This window comes from Amphibalanus amphitrite, unplaced genomic scaffold (assembly GCF_019059575.1).
Source record: "Amphibalanus amphitrite isolate SeventyFive unplaced genomic scaffold, NRLGWU_Aamphi_draft 000079F_arrow, whole genome shotgun sequence".
NCBI lineage: Eukaryota > Metazoa > Arthropoda > Thecostraca > Balanomorpha > Balanidae > Amphibalanus > Amphibalanus amphitrite.
This window is the reverse complement of record NW_024881575.1, coordinates 799,586-820,637: the sequence shown is the minus strand read 5'-3', so window position 1 is coordinate 820,637 and position 21,052 is coordinate 799,586. Positions and strand designations below refer to the sequence as shown.

General features: G+C 49.1%; 1 protein-coding gene across 2 annotated transcripts; it reads left to right on the top strand.

Annotated features, from left to right (window-relative positions):
- Nucleotides 1-522: 522 nt before the first annotated feature.
- LOC122379485 (guanine nucleotide-binding protein subunit gamma-1-like) lies at nucleotides 523-20,619 on the top strand. Of its 2 annotated transcripts, XM_043361721.1 has the most exons (5): nucleotides 523-573; nucleotides 17,526-17,556; nucleotides 18,604-18,702; nucleotides 19,792-19,898; nucleotides 20,267-20,619. In XM_043361721.1, the coding sequence occupies exons 2-4, from the start codon at nucleotides 17,530-17,532 to the stop codon at nucleotides 19,891-19,893; spliced, it is 228 nt and encodes a 75-aa protein (XP_043217656.1). In that variant the 5' UTR covers nucleotides 523-573; nucleotides 17,526-17,529; the 3' UTR covers nucleotides 19,894-19,898; nucleotides 20,267-20,619. The 2 variants fall into 2 exon arrangements, with proteins under 2 accessions (XP_043217656.1, XP_043217657.1); XM_043361722.1 differs by lacking the exon at nucleotides 523-573 and having other exon boundaries at nucleotides 20,319-20,619.
- Nucleotides 20,620-21,052: the final 433 nt, after the last annotated feature.

Genomic DNA, 21,052 nt, shown 5'->3' with positions numbered 1-21,052 from the left:
TTCGTAAAGAGGCAACACGTGTCATATCTCATGGAGCGTTAGTCCAATCGAAGATGCTGTGCGGACGGCAGCGTGCCTGCAACAAAAACGTTAGTACCACACCACAAAATACAATCGAATAAAACAAGCTGCATATTGTTGGGTGCAACGGCTTTTTTTGGGGGGGGTATGGTATTCAAAATAGACGGAATCTGTATCCTATGGTTTTTTCCGGAACTCCCGGTAACAGTCAATCCTAACTGCTTGCACCTGCGAGTGTGGCCGATGTAACTTCGTGAGATGTTCTTCCTATCATATTCGTATGATATGGTTAACACTACGTCATAACAATACCAGTTGGCAGTTGCCAAAATATCAGCCGAAAATATTGGCACCCGTGAATCACCCACCCCGGCTGGTGTGACGCCGCGGGGGACGGGGAGGCGGGGGAGGGGGGGGGGGCTGGAACGAGGCGCGCCGACGCGGGTCGATGGCGGGGCGCCGCGTCGCGCCCGTCGACTCGGTGCAGCCATCGATTGTGGGACGCGGGCGAGTACGGCCGACTCGCAACGGCTGGGTATCGTCCACGGCGGGGTAAGTCTGATTCTACCACATGTTGGCGGAGTTAAACGCGGAAGCATGTGGCGCCTTATGCAAAAAGTGCCTGTGCTGTGTCTACTGTCTTTCGGTCGAGGATCTGGCGTAACCTTGCACAAGCAGTCAAATTGTGAACCGAACCTGCCATCCTGCTGTGCGCAGCGACGAGCGAACAACAACGGACAAGGGTGTTTCTACCAGACATGTGCATGAATCCGAGAAAATGGATCTGGGATCTGATCTCACGGATCCTGATCTCGGATCCGACGGGATCATAGATCCAGCTCTGTAATTTATCGAGAGATTCGTAGGGATCACAGATCCGAGTCTCATTTTTTGCTTGAGATCCAGTGAGATCATAGATCCTCACTTATTTTTTGTCAACACATGCATCCCCAAAAAACACTTGTTTCAGCTCACAAACGTTCTGTTTTAGCGATTTTATGTGATCGCACGTCATAATCCATAGTTTTGTGGCACATATTAGCATAGAAACCCTTTAAAACATGGTTTCAAATGTGGTGCATGGTGGGATCCACTCAGATCTGAGATCATAGATCCGTGTTCTTAATTTATCGTCAGATCATATGAGATCATACATCCGAGGTGAATTTTTATCATACATCCGAGATGTAGATCCGAGATGAATTTTTAGCGCCGGATCCGGTGGGATCATAGATCCCAACCTCTACTTTACTTCGAGATCCACTGAGATCATTGATCCATCACTCGGATCCATGCACATGTCTGGTTTCTACCCCACATAAAATGATGATCTGGGTAGATGGGTCTTCGTTTGACATTATATCGTAAGCACTGCAATTTGGAGTCGAGGCCGCTTGAAAACGTAAAACACGGCCACGGAAAATGCTTATTGGTTATGTCCGTCAGCATCCGATTTTCTACTCATATTTTCAAGCCGGACTCAGACTAGATCCGGGGCTCTACGGTTGGACTTAATGCTTTCGAACCTCTTGGTTTTCTACATACGGGCCGGCCGAGGGGGGGGGGGGAGTTGGTATTCTCGGCGTTTCGCCCCTAATGGAGCTAGAGTTTCACGTAAAAAAAAAAATTGTCAAAAATGTGCCAAAAATGACAACGCTATCAGCTAGGTATATGACCCTTAGCCCTCGCCGGCACAGGGGGGGGGGTTGATGCAACCCCCCCCTAAGGTTTTTCGCGAATAACTCGCGTAAAAAGCGGCCGATCGCGAAGAACTTTCAGTACTCTCGCATTGATCAATTTTAGGCCTACCCTGAAAATTTCATGACCCTGACCCTTTGAGGACCTTTGACCTGTGAGTCCAGGGGCCCGGGAACGATTTTCAAGTTGGGGGGGCGAGCCTAAAATACCTGACATGATGCATATGAAACAGTGGCGTAGCTAGGGGTCTAAGCGGACACGTAGTCCCCCCACCCCCCATCGGGTTCAAAGGGACCCTCGGGTCCGAGGGGCCATGCGGCGCCAGTTGACCGCTGAAGGTTAACGGTGGCCATAGTTCTACTCAAAAGGGCCCCATGGGGCTCGTTAGAGCACCTAATGGGCCCTAAATAGCCACACTAAGATCTCCATAAGGGCCTCACGCCGGCTTCTGAAGGCCTCTTGCGGCTTTTCAGAGCACCTCGGTGGTCTCCAAAGGTCCGTTGTTGGCCTCTGAGAGTTCTTACCGGCCTATGAGGGGCCAGTTATAGGGGCATTTCTCGCCTGTGATGGTCCCACACTTATTTTTCTGAGGGCCCCATAACGGCAACTGTGGGGCCCTCATCGGCGCCTATGATTGCCCACACCGGTGTCTCTGAGGGCTTCACACCCACAACTCTGAGTGCTTACACCAGTGCCTATTAACCCGCGCACCGACGGGGGTCTGCGCCAACTTAGTACCGACGGGGGGGGGGGGGGCGGATGACCGCCCCCCCCTGAGATCTCGAGAACGAAGCAAGATAGCGACAAGTGGTAAACGGCATCGGATACGCACGGACAAGGTCTACAATTTTTACTAAGGTCATTTTCAGGTCAGGTCAAAGATGACGTCACAGGGGTCGAAAAAGTCAAAATGGCGGCGCTAGATATGGAGAGGGTTTTTCTCGAATAACTTTCGAAGTATTCAAGATAGGAACAAACTAAGGGCATCATCGTGATCCTCTTGTCAATCCGCATCGAATGATATATATGTTGACCTCGAAAGGTCAAGGTCAAAGGTTGACCTCAGGTCACGTGACCTCGAGGTCATCATGTATATCATTCGATGCGTCTTGACGAGCTGAACACAATGAGACCACCATCCGCGCGGCTGTATCTTGTTCCTGTAAGGAGTTATTGGCAAAAAACCTCTGGTGACCTTTGATGACGTCACATGACCTTACAGCTGCCCAACAGCAAAACAGACCTCAAGGTAGTGAAGGTTGATCGTATGTGAAGTCATGTATGGTATATGGGGCCATTCCGACCCGTTTTAGTGGTAAAAACAGGGAGTTGATTTTTCCCCCATTGACTTATAATGGGGAGGTCGCGAAATTGACCTGACCTTAGGTCACCGACATCAAAATTCCGAGATATACAAATTGTAGCTACTAATGACCTAATAACATCCTGCGACTTTCAAAGGCCTCCGACATCTACTGTAGCTCTGGCACGGTGACAAAGTTGCAAAAAAGTGACTTGAGGTTGGGTCATTCAAAGTGACCTGGTGACCTGACCTTAAAAGTTAGGAGGTTCAAACTTGCACACCATGTGTAAAATTGATGAGAGAATAGTCATACCAAATTTCGCGGCGCTACGCGCCGCGGTTTTCCCGCTATCCGCGAAAAACCTCAGGGGGGGGCGGATATCCGCCCCCCCCCGTCGGTGCGCGGGTTAAAATTAAGGGCCCTATATCGGCGGCTCTGAGGACCCAACCAACACCTGCGCATCTAAAGGCCACCCACTGGTGACTTTTGAGGGTCCCACACCGGTGAGTCTGAGGGCCCCACCGGCGTGTGACAGTACCATGCCGGTCCCTAAGGACCCCACAGGACTTCTTCTGCCGGCCTAAGGACCCCTCGCCGGTCAATGAGACCCCCTGCCGGCTTGTAGAGAGTTCGCGTCAGCAGCTCTAAAGGCCTCGTACCCGTCTGTAACGGCTCCACACCAGCGTCTATGAGGGCCCACAGCAACGGCCTGTAAGGACCCTCATCGGCGCCTCTGAGAGAATCACACTAGCACCTCTGAGCGCCCACACCGGCACCTGCATGACGGCCCCACACCGGTGCCTATAAAGGCCCTTACCGGCGGCTCTGAGGGCCCCACGCCGGTGATTCTGAGGGTGCTACCGATAACCGAAGGCACCACATAAGCCCTTAGTGTCGCTGAGCTTTAATCCCATACCGGCCCTCAATGTATCCCATACATCCCATCCCATACCGAGGGCGCCACGTCAGTGCACTCATTGCCCCACACCCCTCCCTCACACCCGGAGTGGGTAAACTGTGTTATACCTAGAGCAACGATTTTACCACCGTTGTACGTTATGCATTTCTCAAAGTTGACTCAAAATGATCCAGTATAAAACTGGCCTGCCAAGCTTATGGCCAAGGTCAGGCCCAAATCAAAGCGGGATGACAATAGCAGATGTTGTCAAATCGATACTGTATCAGCAGAAACCATTAAGATGGCAAGGAAAATGCCGTGTGTCGATGTTTAGATATATAAAGGAAACAAGAAGGAAAGAAGTCCGCCCTCCGGAAAAGGGTGGAAAGACCTTTTCTCGCTGCCTCAATGTTGAGGGGGCGCTGCCCCCTCGACTCCCAAGTTCGGGGGCAAGCGCCCCCGCTGCCCCCCTGTTCCCGGGTCTATGCCTATGACCTCTTTTCAGTGGCGCAGCCAGGATTTGGTTTCGGGGGGGTCATCGCCTCCAAAGCGGGCCCCCTAGTGTGCGGGCCCCCAACCATTTTTCAGAATCTTTCCATATTTCATACGCATTCTGCTGAGCGGGCCCCCTTTACCTATACGATAACCCTGAGCGAGTTTGAATCGGAAAATTTTGATAGAACAATAGCTCGGTAATCACCCGGTGTTCAATTTCTACGCGAATTGACCATGACAGAAATATGTTACTATGAGGTACGAATTCGTATCTTTCGAGGCCGAAATGTGCCCCTTCCGCAATATGCATAGCATATATGCTAACGAAGCTGTTGCCTGCTTCTATCAGACAATATTTAAGTAGTCCCATGTGCCTGTCTAAGTCATCTATTGGCTGCTGTAGAAGATTGTAACTTTATCCTTCTTCATTACGTAAATTCGATCACAAGAAGTTTTAAACCCTCGCCGGCACAGGGGGAGGGTATGATGCAACCCCTTAAGGGTTTTCGTGAATAACTCGCGTAAAAAGCGGCCGGTCGCGACAACACTTTCAGTACCCTCGCGTTGATCAGTTTTACACCTACCCTAGAAATTGCATGACCCTGACTCAAATGACCTTTCACCTGTGACCTACTGAGACCATGTTTGGCCAGAATCACGATTCGGCGTATGTCGGCTCGCATTAGCCGCGCGTTTGCAGTCTTTTCGTGGTTTCAAGCGTTCAAACATGTGAGTTAATGCTGCTCCCATGCATTAGAGTGGGTGTCAAGGTCACCTGAAGGTCAGGTCAGATCATTGACCTATGATGACCTCGGTACTTTTTCGAATTATACATGTTTCTAGGCTAGTTTTTGGAGCTGAATTCGAATTTAGCAACCATTTGAATATTCACGAAGTAGTTTTGGTGCCTTCGTAACATGTTACGAAGCTGCTAGAGGCGGCTGACACGTAGGTACTACAAATACCCGGCAGGACCCCTACTGGTTGACCTGACCTGACCTGACCCGACCTGACCTAAATGCATAAAGACATCATCTGTGATCAAAACTAACATGATAACTATTCGTGATCAGCACCCCGAAAAACCCTATAGCAGCCACACTTTACGACGTTCTAACAGGTCCCGATTTTCCCGATTTTTGGGTCATTGACCTGACCTGGAAGGTCAACCAATGACCAAGAACCTTAAAATTGAGTATCATCGGCTTACTCTCGTCACGGGCAACACGTTCGTTTTTTCCGCGAAGCTCTAGCTCGATCATGGGCCAAACGCGGGGGTCGTACCAACCTCCCCCTTGTGCCGTCGAAGGACGCAAAATGGCTGGAATGGTCTGTGCCGACGAGGATTAACGCGCTCATATGGGACATGTATTGCCTTGGGCCGGGTTTGTTGTGGTGTGGTGATGTGGTGACGTAGATTCTGTCTGCTATCAAGGTCCCGGCATGGTGTTACTTAGCGCGGGGTACAGGCCAGACCGTTGCGCCTAGTGCGCTGAAATTTTCACGATTTATAGATCAAGGATGGGCAACGTGCCTTTGAGGGTCTCAGCTCGATCGGATCGATAGCGAGCACATGGCGCGTGCTTAAAAAGTGCAAATTCGCGTCATAGACTTTACAGTACATGTATAAATCGGCTTGCAAAATCGTGCGAAAATGGCTAAATTTGCCCGACACTGGTCCGGTCCCCGTGCAGTATCTCGGTAACCGTGGCCTGGGTCCGATCGGCACGGGGAACACGTATCGTGTAGAGAATCGAACGGGCTATCGAATGGTGTGCGGTGCAGGGATGGCACGCGCCACGTGCACCCGTGAGGGCACTTATGCTGGAAAATTGACGTTTCGGACAGATTTGGGACTTAATGCTATTTTCGGGTGACTGTTTGACGGAGCGGGTTCTAACAACGCCTGTTGGCAAAAGAAATGCACAGCCTCGCATGGAAAAATTGTGAAAAGCTTATTGATCAAAAACAAGGTGGAACAAATCGCTGGAGAAAATGGTATTTGTTAATGACTTTCTTAATTACACGGGTTTTACTGCATAACCTGGTACGTTTGACAAATGAAAATGGCATAGTTGGAAAGAGCATTCAATTTTGTCCAAAATCCAACCATCGCTTTTGCATGACGAGCAGCAGTATTCTTAAAAATATAAATGTTTCAAACCTCTACATAGTAACTCATCGATGGCTTTCATTTTTCAATAACCTTCGTCAGCCTTTGTTATAAACTACACATGACAATATGACATGTTCTATAGTAGAACGCATGCTCATCAGACACCAGCACCTCGATGCGATGGATATTTTTTCCCAAACCAAAATGCATAGCCGTCAAAAAGCAATCGACCGAAATGGATACATAGCCCACGGACACAAGACCAACCAAACGCCCACCGATCGAAAATACACCTTATTCGCGTTGCGGAGCAAGCGGGTCACCCTAGCGGGCCCCATTCAACCGCGGACCCGGGCCCTATCCACAAGGGGGCGCGGGCCCTATCCATATGGGGGCCCGGGCCACGTTCACCTTGGGCTCCGGGTCCCGTCCACCCGGGGCTCCGGGCCCCGTCTACCAGGGGACCCGGGTCCATCAATCCGGGGGCCCGGGCCCCGTTCTCCCGGGGGCCACCCGGGGGTCCGGGCCCCGTCCACCCGGGGCCCGGGGCCCGTTCTCCCGGGAGCCCTTGCCCGTTCTCCGGGAGGCCCGGGCCCGTTCTCCCGGGGGCCCGGGCCCCATCCAACCGGGGTTCCGGGCCCTGTTCTCCCGGGCCCCGGACCCATCCACGGGGGCCGGGCCCTATCCACAAAGGGGGCCCGGGCCTCTTCTCCCAGGGGCCCGGGCCTGTTCTTCCGGGGGCCCGGACCCATCCACGGGGCCCGGGCCCCATCCACCCAGGGGGCCCGGGCCCATTCTCCCAGGGGCCCGAGCCAGTTCTCCCGGGGACCCGGGCCCCATCCAACGGGGGGTCCGGGCCCCGTCCATCCGGGGCGCGTTCTCCCGGGGTCCCGGACCCATCCACGGGGGCCCGGGCCCGTTCTCCCAGGGACCCGGGCCAGTTCTCCCGGGGGCCCGGACCCGTTCTCCGGGAGGCCCGGGCCCTTTCTCCCGGGAGACTGGGCCCCATCCAACCGGGGGTCCGGGCCCCGTCCACCCGCCACCCGGGGCCCGTTCTCCCGGGGGCCGGACCCATCCACGGGGGGCCCGGGCCCCATCCACCCAGGGGGCCCGGGCCAGTTCTCTCGTCCGGTTAGATTAGGACCTCTCTCCTCTCTCTCTCTCTCTCTCTCTCTCTCTCTCTCTCTCTCTCTCTCTCTCTCTCTCTCTCTCTCTCTCTCTCTCTCTCTCTCTCTCTCTCTCTCTCTCTCTCTCTCTCTCTCTCTCTCTCTCTCGAGCGGGCCCCTGACAGAAATTTCGGGGGGGTCAGCTGACCCTCTGACCCCCCCTGGCTGCGCCACTGCCTCTTTTCCGAGACCATGTTTAGCCGGAATCGCGATTCGGCGTATGTCGGCTCGCATTAGCCACGCGTTTGCAAGCTTTTCGTGGTTTCAATCGTTCAAACATGTGATTTGATGTTGCTCCCATGCATTAGCCCGGCCGGGCCCGGGGGGTAATCCCAACCACCGCAGCCCGGGGGGGGGGGGCGTTTTTCGCCCCCCCCCCCGTCTAACTCCGTAAATAAGGGAGCTACGGAAACAAAAGCGATACCAAACGAAAGGTCCTTACGAGACGATTCTAAAGCACCTAAAATTTTTGACCTCAGGTCAATTTTCAAGGTCAGAGATCAAGGTCAAAGGCAAAAACCGGCACATGTGTAGTGATCTCAAAGTAAGCCTTCTAGAAGACGGCAGGCGGCATCAAACCGGCGAAATTGGGTGTCAAACGAAAGAAGAGAATCTGAGGATTCTGAAAATGTGCTCAAAGTGAAAGGTCAAGGTCAAGGTCACGCTCAAAATTGACCTCAAACTTGGCACTTTTTCGCACATCTTGCGTGCTAACTTCCAAGATGTTTTGAAATGTTTTGAGGCTTATGAGTTCCCTATATGTGGTTCATCTTACGATACAAGGCTGCTCAAAGGTCAAGGTCACTGAAGAGTATCCCTGCTAGAGGCTATTTCACTAATTCAAGTTAGTAATAATAAATAAGACAATTTTGCCATCCGGAAGCTCTAAATGAAGGCTTAGAGGAAAATAGATGCCAGATTCGTGATCAGCGGGTACAAAGCCATCATAAACGACCTTTCATGTGTCAAGGTCAACCAGAGGTCATTCGAGGTCACATGAGGTCAACATAAAACTTGACCTTTTCCGAACAAAATATATACCATTCGACGCGGCTTGACAAGGCGAATGCGATGGTACCACTGCCGTAGCTCTAGGACCATTTTTGTCGAAGTTATTTGCGAAAAACTAAAACGACATTTCGGGGTCGTTGACCTGACCTCTGACCTCAGGTCACCAAAACTATTTTTCTATTTTTCTCTAGGTCAAACGCTACACAACCGTGCTCGTAATTTGTCTTTATCTCTAAAACTCTATTTTTAGCAGCTATTTGAAGTTTGCGTCTGTGACGCCGAAGTTTGCCGTGCAGGGGTCTAGAAAAATGGACCTTGTGACGTCATCAAGGGGGCTAGGTCCAAATTTTTTACTTCAGAAGATGTCAAATTGATGGAAGAAAAGGTACTGAAAGTTTCGCTTTCCTATCCCTAAGCGTTCGGGAGCTATCGCAAATATTCGCCAGGGGGGGCGAAAAACGCCCCCCGGGCCCGCGAGGGTTAGGGTGGGTGTCAAGGTCACCTGAAGGTCAGGTCAGGTCATTGACCTTTGGTGACCTCGGTTCACTTTTTCGAGTTTTACATGTTTCAAGGCTAGTTTTTGGAGCTGAATTCGAATTTAGCAGCAATTTGAACATTTACGAAGCAGTTTTGGTGCCTTCAAACATGTAACGAAGCTGTCAGAGGCGAATGACAGGTACTACGAATACCCGTCACGACCCCTACCCAGTGGCGCAGCCAGGGGGGGTGAAAGGGGTGAGATCTCACCCCGTCTCTTATCCTAGGGGCCCACCGTCGATTCGAACTGTAACGTTATGCAGCCTGACAATTTTTTATCACTAATGTCAAGGTCCGTCATTGGACTGAAAAACAGTTTTCAGTCTTGATAGCCCCCCTTTAGGATTTATAGTCCCTTTTTATGATTTAAGAGGGTACATCCAAGGCCCGATTGAACTAATCCAAGGCCTAGGAGGGCCCGTTCCATGGCATGAGAGGGCCATTTCAGGCCTGAGAGGGCCCATTTCAGGCCTGAGAGGGCCCATTTCAGGTCTGTGAGGGCCCATTTCAGGCCTGAAGGGGCCCAGTTGAAGCTTGAGAGGGTCCATTTCAGGCCCTAGAGGGTATGTTTGAGGCCTGATAGGGCCCATTTCAGGCCTGAGGGGGCCCATTTCAAGCTTGAGAGGGCCCATATTTCATGCCCTAGAGGGCCTGTTTGAGGCCAGAGAGGGCCCGTTTGAGGCCTGAGAGGGGCCCATTTCAGGCATAAGAGGCACCATTTTAGACCTGAGAGGTGCCAGTTACGGTATGAGGGGGGCCCCTTTTCGACATGATAGGGACCATTTCCGGGCTGAGGGGCCCATTTCAGGTCTAAGAGGGCCCATTTCAGGTCTGAGAGGGCTAATGTCAGGACTGGGAGGGCCCATTTCAGGCCCTTGAGGTCCTATTTGAGGCCTGAGAGGGCCCATTTCAGGCCCTAGAGGACCTATTTGAGGCCTGAGAGGGGCCCATTTCAGGTCTGAGAGGGCCCAGTTCAGGCCTGAGAAGACTCATCCCAGGAATGAAAGGATCATCCTATGTGTGGGAGGGTCCGTACTCCGTGCCTGTTCTGGGTCTGAGAGGGCCTATCCCAATCCTGATTGAGCCGATATCATGTTTGATATAGGTCAACTCACCACATGTATATTGATGGCCCAGTTCATGTCTAATGGGCCCATCTCAAGACTCAGAGATTTTATGCTTCAGGAAGCCTACCCCAAGCGTGAGGGCCGAGGGGGCCCATAGAGGTTTTTGAGGCTCATGGAGGTCCCGCAGTACGATATGTCAGCCTCTGAGAAAGCCATGCAGGGCCCTAAGATGCCAAGCCGACATCTGAAAATTCCTCTTCTCTTCAGGCCTGTGCCTGCCTCACCGCCCGGCCCCGCCCTGACGTCTAGGAGTTTGACGCCTAGGTATTCATCAGGACTCCGCACCGGTCCATGATGGCTCCAAACTGACACCTGAGGCTCCTGCACCGGCTTTTGAGGGGCCCACCGACCTCTGATAGCCACCACGCAGGTCTCAAAAGACCATGTCGATTGTTGATATCTAAACCCCCTTGTCTTGGAAGGCCTGTGCTCTATGCAGATTCTTGAGTGCTTTACGTGGGCTTGTAAACATCCCGAACTGGCTCTAGCCTAGCTCGACCGCGCCCCGCAGAGCAGGGCCCCAGGCTTTCCAGTTTTACGCCCCTGAGGGGTGTTTGAATATTCCCTTCTAACCTGACTCCAGGGTCACGTAGCGACAAGATGGGCGGTAGGCGGCTTTCTAAAGAGCGTCGAAAATCATGGAGAAATTACTTCAGTCATGTTGCACTTGAGACCAAAGCCCACGTCATCATGTTCATCGAAGGAAAAGTTTCGCCTATTTCGACACTCGAGGACATATAAAGCTATAGTGCGCTGAAAGTGGGTTCGATAGCTCTCTAACGAGTGCAATCAGCCATGGGGGGGGGGGGGGGCGTATCGGCCAAACCCGATCATAATTTAAGAAGGCTAGAAAGACGAGAAAAGCAACAGATAGCTGTAGGATGCTTCAGAATCGTAGAGGTCATTTTTCGATTAGGTCATCGCTGAGGTCATTGAAGCTGAAATTAGGTATGATAAAATTATGATAAACACAAAGACAAGATTACGACGAAAAAATTCTTGTTTTTATATTTTCACAAATAACCGTATAACTCGTGAACCAAAGAGCTAGAGCTTCGCGGAACAACTCATTCGATAGACCTTTCAAAACGCTTTCGCTTTTAAGATTTGACCTCAATGCCTCATGTCAATGGTTTGGCAACAGCAGAGGGCAAAACCATCTAAATAGTCGCATTTTACGTTAACACCTATAAGTTCACATAACAAGTTCAACTTCAAATGTGACCGCAGATCAAGGTCATGCCCTTACTTGAGAAGTTCATGATGGTCATCAACTGATCCGTATGGATGATCAACACATTCAAGACAATTTCATTACTCTACCTCGTCTCCTATATCAAAAGTAATAGTCGAAAAACTGATGTTGAGCTTTTTTAAAAGCTTTTTGACCCAGCCCGACCATTTGAGTGACCGCTGGCCATCAATTGCACGCTGTCCATCAAATATGGGCAGAATGGTCGTGTTTCTATAAATACGAGTATGCTGTTGTTTTTTACGTGCCTCTTCAGATCAAGAGATATTTGTCCTTTTTCCCGATTTGGCTGGTAATGATCAGGACAATGACCTGACCTTTCGTTGTTGGTAAGGGGCCCCCATTAGGTTGAGGGGGGCCCACTTTGCTGGGGGGCCCATCGCGAACGTCTCTCACCCCCGTCGCCAGAGTTCTGGCTGCGCCACTGCCCCTACCGGTTGACCTGACCTGACCTGACCCGACCTGGTGTAAACGCTTCACAACATCATCTGTGATCAAAACTAACACGATATTCGTGATCAACTGATCAGCACCCCGGAAAACCCCTTAGCAGCCACACTTTACGACTTTCTAACAGGTCCCGATATTCCCGATTTTTGGGTCATTGACCTAACCTGGAAGGTCAACCGATGACCTAGGACCTTAAAATGGGGTACCGATCATTGGCTTCCTCTCGCGACGGGCAACACGCTCGTTTTTTCCGCGAAGCTCTAGCTCCATCAGGGGCCAAACGCGAGGGGGGGGTCGTACCCCCCCCCCCCCCCTTGTGCCGTCGAAGGACTCAAAATGGCCTGTGCCGGCGAGGGTTAGAGACTTGACCTCTGTGACTTGACCTGATAGGTAGGGGAGAGAGGTCATATTGCGCCATGTTCTTAAATGCGCCACACCTTCCTCCTGTCCAAAATTCGATTCGAATGAATGCTCGAATGTGTGCATTTACTTCACCACCAATAACTCGCTCTTATTCCGGTCCACGGGGGCAGGTGAGGTGTCTCAGCTTTCTCGCAGACTATTTTTTGTGATTTCCTCTATTTTCTTACGCGAAACAGTCTATTTCGACCCTTGCTAGTGTCATGGTTTATCTTAGAGATAGTGATTCAACTAATAATCATTGTTATTTGCTCGTTTAATGGTAGTTTTGAAAGTTTATCACCACCGTGGCTTCGCTGTCGTCGCCATATTTGAAGCTCATGAAAAATGTGTTCCATTCGTAATTGCGCCCACCCTATTTGCGCCCTATTCTTCAACCCAGAGAAACAGCATCTGGTGGTTGGGACACATTTCATTGAATACTTTGATTATTAGAGCGCTCACCTTACCATTACCTTAGCCTTCACAGCATAAATGGTTAATGGGCTGACACGTTCAAATAGGCTACTTAGTTAGGTGGCAAACCGTTGTTTTTAATAGGGCGCTTTTACATGAGAGACATGGGCGCTTTTTGATGGGGTAGTCCGTAAATGCGCCCTTTGCAGGTGTGTCGGAAAACTTTTCTCTTGTTAATTTTTATGGGTGTGATACAAATTAGGAGTTGTAATTTGATGCCAAAATAACTGAGCTACAATTTGAGATATCATCAAGCATGACAGCTGGTCAACTTTAGCCGCAATAGGCCGATATCCTTAAGGTGGCGCAATATGACCTCTCTCCCCTACCTATCATTCACCTCATTTAAATACTTATTAGGTAATTAACGCCCTATCTATCGATGCCTTTTGATAAAATGTCTTAGACTCGATGTTGTAGGCAAGATTCTTACAGGTTATAGGAACGCATTCCTTAGAAGGTCCTGTAAACGGTGGAAAGTGCGAGCTTTGGCCTGATCGGCCTGATCTGTGACGTCCTCAGTTGCACCTAGGTCAATAAAATTTGGTTACCTAGTAGTTCCTTGGTGGGGCTTTCACCAATTTCGAATGCCGTTTGAATATTTAGAAAATCGGTCGGTAACTTTCCGAGACGTTAGGGGCCCAAAACACTCATCCGCCCTCAACGGGTGTCGGGGTCCGGCAATAGCCCAACGGAGCGCAGGTTTACCATCCGAGGGCCCCCGGTTTCCTGGGCCCCTGGTCGCCTAGGGGGCCCCTGGTAGCCGAGGCCTGGTCACATGGGGCCCTCCTGATTGCCTGGAGTCCCTAGTCGCCTAGGGGCCCTGGTAGCCGGGGGGCCTGGTCGCATGGGGGCCTCTGGTCGCATAGGGCCCCTGATCGCCTGGGGCCCCTAGTCGCCAAGGGGGCCCCTGGTAGCGGGGCCTGGTCGCATGGGGCCCCTGGTTGCCTGGGACCCCTGGTTGCCTGGGGGCCCCTGGTCGCCTGGGCGGGAGGCCCCCGGGTGACCTAAGGGCCCCTTCGGAAGCAGGTGGCCCCCTCCTGGGCGAAATCCTGGGTACGTGCCTGCTTCGAATACTTATAAATTTTTAAGATTGGCTGTATGGACTATGGGCCCTTTATACGCCTACTGTTTACATGGCCGTGGGTGGGATAGAGCCCGTCTTCAATTCAAGTAAGGAAGGACGCAGGGATCGGGATCCGATGGTTTTGGGTTGACTTGGCCCGATTGGTCTACTTAGAGGAAAGCAATGGCAAAAAACGCTTTCATGGTGGCTTATCCCTTGGCTTATCCTCTCCTGTCGAATGGCCCGTGAAATGTTGAAAATGGCCTTACAGTTGCCGGGTATCGGTATGTTCTCGTTTGTTAGCCTTGTGGCTGTCTGTTTTTTAGACGCCCACCGAAATCGCTGCATTTTAATCAAAAGTTTGCTTGTAATTATTGAAACCTTGCGCCCTGTAAAATAGGACGAAATTGGCGCAGTTCGTCGCATCGCTTTGGCTTGTTTACTGAAGGAAATAAAAAAAACTCAATTCGGTCAATTGAGAAAAAGGAGAGGCCGTCAAAGGTAGGAATGTTTTTTGATAAATTCCATGTAATTTTTCCTCAGTCACATGTGTGTATTTGATCACCAGTGCCGATGCTCCAAGCTCTTTTGCTGGAGGAAGTTTGTTTTGGGTCAGGGCGTGGTCAAAGATGGATTATGGAATGATGGATTATTTTGATGTGTGGGTGATGGGATATAGGAGGACTTTGAATGTTTATTGTTGGATGGAAGCAGTTTTGAATGCCAAAATGCTCAATTTTGTCAAGCAACATCACACCCTCATTCTTTGCTGTGTAATGGGGGCTGCGGCATTGTCGTATTGTACATCGGCGCACTGCCTGTTTTCTCATTTCAGTTTGGGAAACTATGAGGCGAAGGTCCAAAAATTGATTGGTCAATAAATGGACTTTTGATGACCATGTATGGGCATAAATGCAGCTCCCGCTACTAAGGGTGAAAAACGGTATAACAAGCCGGTTCTTTTGTGGTATCACGTTCACTTATCGGAGAGAAAAAAGTTCCATTTTCCACTAGGAACTATGAGATGATGTTTTTCGTACTCCAGCGTAGGCCGTAGATGGGTAGCCATACGGCTTCCACGGTTGACAGTGATGACATCAGTCATCTTTTGCAAGCTCGTTAAAGATTTGGGCTGTACGGGGATGGGATTCGAACCCCTGGCCTTTGGATTAGCGCTCCAATGCTCTACCAATCCAATGAGAATGATCCACTAGGAATTAGCGTGATTTGATTAAATTTGGTGAATTGATTTGAAAATGGCGATAGGAAAACGGCTTTTAGTATGAGCAATATGAAAACAGCTCTTATCCCACCTCTCACCTCAGTTGGGCAAACTAGACTTTTGGAATCAAAATATGGAGGCATCAATAATTTGATTCTGGTGGGAGGAGCCATGACCAAATATGGGCATGGAATCAATTTTTTGATTCATTTGGGTACACTTTTGACTTCAAATGTACTGTTACGGTTGAAAAAAGGCCCATGACGGTGAGATTTTTCTTTAAAAAGGTAGAAAAATGTGGTAGGTTTGCAAAAAGTGTTACCTCAAAGCTAAGAAATTGTCCCTTTGGCCTTGTGAATGGGAAAAAGACAGAGCCACTGTCCATCACGTAAAAGCTGTTATGAGGAAATCACGCTGTATGTTATTTTTGTATCATGAATCACATACTACACAATCAGTATTTGTGAAAAATGGCAAAATGAAATTTTTAAACCCCTAATTATCATTGTTGTAGTGCTTTTATATTATTTATATGGTTTTTACCTGTTGCTTCAGTTTTTGTATTCTTGACATTTAAAAATTGTGAATTGTTATCAAATGTAGTGAAGGTAAAGTACAACAATGCTATAGGTATCTGTTGTGGTGCTGAGGATACCACTAAATGAGAATAATAGCAAGATAAATGCTGTATTCTTGCAAGTCATTGTTGCCTATCTGTTAACATTACCTGTGAATCAAAATAATGATTAGCCAGCTGATGGGGAATCAATATTATGATTATCTGTTTAAAGTGAATCAATTCCTTGATTGTCTTTCACTACCTATAGAATTCAAATTGTTATGATAGGAGCAATATTATTTTGCTTAGGAGATAGTTCCAGCATTTCTGTTCAAGATCAGGCATGCTCCTTCTTGAAACACTCTCTTATTTTTATGTGATTGGTAAGTTACAAATGGTCTGCATTTATGCCCAAATATGGTCATAAGGAATCAATCTTTTGATGCCTCCATATTTTGATTCCAAAGGTCTAGTTTGCCCAACTGACCTCAAAATGCTGAGGTACTTTCCATGAAAGCAGGCTAGTTTGTTCTGTTGTTTCTCAAAACCTTTATAAGCCCTTCTAGCCATGACCTTCCCCATGAAAATGCTGTTCTCATTGCTTTTTTCAGCTTCCTTTGGACTTCATTCCTTCCTCAGCTTTCCTCAGCTTCCCTTAGCTCAAACTTTTGCCTTACTTATGTTATATATATTCCCCCTGAAATACTGTTTCATACCACACTACTGGCTGCTAAAAGTGGCTATGAGCACTTTTGGTGTCCAAGGAATCATCAGCAAATTTCATAGCAAGCAATGCAGTTTGTTGAGGCTTCCATTGACACTTTACAAATTAGTAACCACTAGAAGATTGCTGTGAAATGGCTCAAGAGGCTGGACCTTTAACAAATTCCCCAAGTTAAAATTCTTCCCTTTTTTGATAGGGGAGACCCGGGAGGTATGGGCCAGTTTTGTGAAAAGGCAATTTTCTTCCAGTGGGCAGTGGCTAGGCCTGGTTTTCCCCTCTGTACACGTGGAATAGCCTTTCGCCTGTAAAGTGTGCTTGGTATTGAGCATTTGGAATCCACTATTTTGTCTCAAGATAACTTTTAATAATTCATGCGCTTTTTCGACCTTAGAAATGTTCTCTCAGAAATGTTCTTGAGGTCTGAAAACAGTACTCAATAGTCAATACTCATCCAAGCTCCTCCCCATTTATTTCTTCCATAGGAATTAGAAGTGACAAAAACAGATAGGTACATTGCATTGTCTATCGGTGAAGTTTGGTATGTCACATTTGCCATTAAACATTGCTACCCAGTACCCCCTCCCCCCCCCACACACACACATTATATCCCCACTCATACCATAGCCAAGAGTAGGCTGTGTATGCATTATTGTATGTCCAAGGACTTAAACTGGAGCACTAATCACTGAAAGGTGTGCCAATGTGTAGCTGTACCACTTACCAGTGTGGGGTGTCAGCTATTGCATGATCTTCTCATATTGATGGAATACTTGACAATAGTGTCATAATGTTGTATTTGTGGGCTTTTGTCTTGTGGTTATTCATGTAATTGATTGTTATCTACTGTTAGCTTTATGTGTTTCTTTCTCACTGTTGTATCCCCTGCAAGCAAGAGAGGTAGTTACTGTTGTGACTTACCCTTTTATGTGCATACATGTGTCACTTTACAACAGCTTCACTATCTTTCTGTCTATCATGTGTTGATGTTATAGGACTATTCCAGGATCATGGCTGTAGTACTCCCAAGTATGCAGGTAAACAGTTTGCCGAAATGCACCATATCGCCACAAGCATGGCTGAATTGGCACGGTCGCACTGCCTCCCTCTCTCTCGTAAAAGCACCTAAGGAACGTTCAGCGTATTTCATCGAACACGAGTCACATATTGCAAGATCAGGCGAATGACACCGCTTTTCCCACCAATTATTACGCGATGCTGATGCGCGAACATTAAGGCATTTGTCAACCAGTAATAGGTACAGAAAATGCTTTGTCTGGCGTCTCCGGTCTTCAGCCGTGTTGTATCATTATATCTGCTTTTAGTGACACTAGTATAGCACACAATGCACACGGCGCTGGATTTTTATCTCCCGTGTGATTTGTGCCAGTGGTGGTCGGTGGGACGTGGATGTGGTCGCCGCGCCTCCGAGCACAGTTACACCAGCCGAGCTGCGGCTTTCTTGGCCACTTTGCTCGGCACCCACGCCTCCCCACGCACCGTGCGCCGCTACCGGGACGAAGTGCGCACACCGCCACAGCCGGGACACTCTTCACAGCCACCTTGGGGACCTGGACGGGTCGCCGGGACAAAGAGGCACCGGTGTGGGCCCACCTGCGTGTGTTGGTGTGTTGCACAGGCAGCGTCCCTCAGGTTCTGACGGCGAATGGCGGTGGCCAACGCCTCGCCGCTGACACCGTTCCTGGTCCTAGGTAGTATCGGTGGAGTCAGTTGTTTAACGAAGCTCAGTTTTCTGTTTTATGTCTGAATTCCACAACGGAGGGCTGATCTTCCCTTGAAACTACTAATCATGAGTAGCTTAATCGACAAAGTTCTCTCTCATCACTGAAATTATGTTAACAAATTTCGTTTAAAGACGTGCGATGTCCCAACATCACTGCCCAAATTGCAAAGGCGATTAATCATGTCCCTTCAAAAAAGTGTTCGTTTTCGCCGTGTGTAGGTGTGAGTGTCCGGGAAAGTTACGACTCTGAGCATTGGTAGCTGCCGGGAACCCGATGCATTGTGCGTTGCCCCGTCTGTCCGTGTTGCACCCGCCCGCTTACCGTCCTGTTTGGTGGCAGATGTCGAACGTACAGCAGCAGCGTATCCTGGTGGACCAGCTGCGTCGCGAGGCCAACATTCGGCGCATCAACGTCTCCATCGCCGTGGAGGACATCAAGGTCTGTACGGCGCCAGCCGCTCGGGCCGAACGGCGCCGCCGGGCGCAAATCCCCCGCGGCCCGTGATGCCGTTGGTCTGGGAGATGCCTTCCTTTCCGCCTCGCGCTAGCATTAGATAAGAGTCATAAGACAATGACTATATCGTTGACGGTTGAGAGCTGCTGCGAGGAGCATGATAAATGTAGGAAGTATCATTAGAATATATGACCTTCTCCTCGGAAAATGACCAAATGAGTGAAAATGATTATTTAATGATGAATTGATGATATTTCGGTCTCAGACCTTCGTCTAAATCGAATTCGTTAAATCGTACAAGGCAAAAGTAGTGAGTGAAATGCGCAACAATTGTCGACTGCCTGTAGAAAGTGAAAAATTCAAAATTCGTTTGTCTCGTGGTCGTCATGCAGGGCTAACATCACATTTCGAGGTTCGCATCGCTTTCAATCGTATAAACGTATCAAATCGTATACAACAATATCGAACAACAAAACATCAACAAAACATCTGATCATACACCCTATGCACTTAAAAAGCATGCACATTAAAAAGCAAAAATATAGCTACACCCTAAAAGGTACTTACACATGAGCAGAAGTTTGGTACAACCAGATTGGCAAAAGCATATTCATCTAAATACATGCTTGCTGGCATCATCAATTCATCAATAAATAATCATTTTCACTCATTTGGTCATTTTCCGAGGAGAAGGTCATATATTCTAATGATACTTCCTACAAGACAATGACTATTTGGCTTGAAATTGGACTTGTTTCATGCTATGAACAAATAATTGTCAAGCTCGAAACTTGTTTGGAACGATTCCGTTTGAAGTGCATCTGCAAAGCTAAGTTAATTGTTTATTGTTATCGCCTCCTGCTAGAATGCTTTTTCAGTCTAGATCAAAGGTTCATAAGCTCGTCGCTTCGTAACTTCATTTGAGGCTGCAAAATGATGGTTTATGCAGAAGAATGCCATCTTCCATCAGAAATGCGACTTAAGGAACTGTTAATAGTCGGTGATTGGCTGACGCCGTCGAAAAGTTGGTGATAAACTGGCCATTCTTCAACCCCGACGTCGGTCTGTTTTCAGAAATACATCACCGACCACGAGCAGGATGACTACCTACTGGTGGGCTTCTCGTCTCAGAAGGCCAACCCCTTCCGCGAAAAGTCGTCATGCAGTGTGCTTTAACAAAGGTATCTATCTCTACCTGCCTAACGAGTGTAATTCAACCCGAACAGGCCAATTGGAAATGTAGGCAGTCAGTTTCTATTCCATCGCGATTTGTTTTGACTGCTGTTTCCTCGGTTTTATTGATACTTTGATCGTTGTCAAAAAGACACAGGAAAATCAGTAGACGCTAATTATGTAATTTTGACTGGTGAATTTTGGTTGCAGCTGGTTGTCGAATATCACTTTTTGCTTACTATCAGACGAATTTGTTATTCGTTGACGAAATGCATTGTCTCTAAATGCAGCATCGGCCGAAGAACCCTTTCCATGTTTTGCCCGTTGTGATTTTCATGGATCCGTAACTAATTGGATACTGCTGTTCTGTTTCCAGGTATTACTTTCTACTGATTTTCGCGCCTATTGGCGCTTTCATTGTGGCACAGCCGACTGCCGCGCGCTATGCTTCGCTTCTCCAGGAGCCGGGCCGGCGGGGGAGGCCGACTGGCCGGCCACCCACTGCTGGCCGTCCCGCCGCGCGCCCGTGTCTCCTCTCTGTACGTGTTGGTGTCCGCCGGACGTCGGAGCGCCCCGCACGCTTTTGTCGTGTCAACGCCGGCGCTGAACTGTTTTAGGACGTGATTGACTCTGCCCACCGGCACAAAAACGATCGTTGACGAATAAACCGAAAACTGTAGACGTGTAACGATGATGATGGTGTTATTGGTCAACACGAATTACAAACCAGCCAGAGCCTTTGTCAGTAGCAGAGGAATTGGACACCTTTCTGTAAACCGTGGTAATTGAAAGGGAAACTTTCAGTACGACAATTTTAACAGCACCAAATGTCAGTTTAACATTCAAAACATTTATTTATTTAAAGCCCAAGGAACGATTTTTCATCGGATTCGACCGATGGCAAATCGTTGAAAACCGACATCCACGCCTCTTCCCCCACAGTGAATGCTGAGGGCTGTTCACGGGCCCTGTGTGCGGTAGGACCGCACACAGCCTCCAAGCTCCGCCCACTGCGTCCCTACGTCAGCCTTCCGTCACCGCACACAGCGATCGCTGTGGCCGGTCGGGACTGGCCACAGCGGACCGTCCACCGCACGCAGCCGTGACGTCAGAGCCGCCTACCCATCCCCTACCCCCACGCCTGCTGGACGCACCGCACACA

Coding starts and splice junctions, on each gene's coding strand:
- LOC122379485 (XM_043361721.1), top strand. CDS start 17,530: ATGGCTGTAGTACTCCCAAGTATGCAG. Junction 17,557..18,603: donor TAGTACTCCCAAGTATGCAG/GTAAACAGTTTG, acceptor GTTTGGTGGCAG/ATGTCGAACGTACAGCAGCA. Junction 18,703..19,791: donor TCGCCGTGGAGGACATCAAG/GTCTGTACGGCG, acceptor GTCTGTTTTCAG/AAATACATCACCGACCACGA.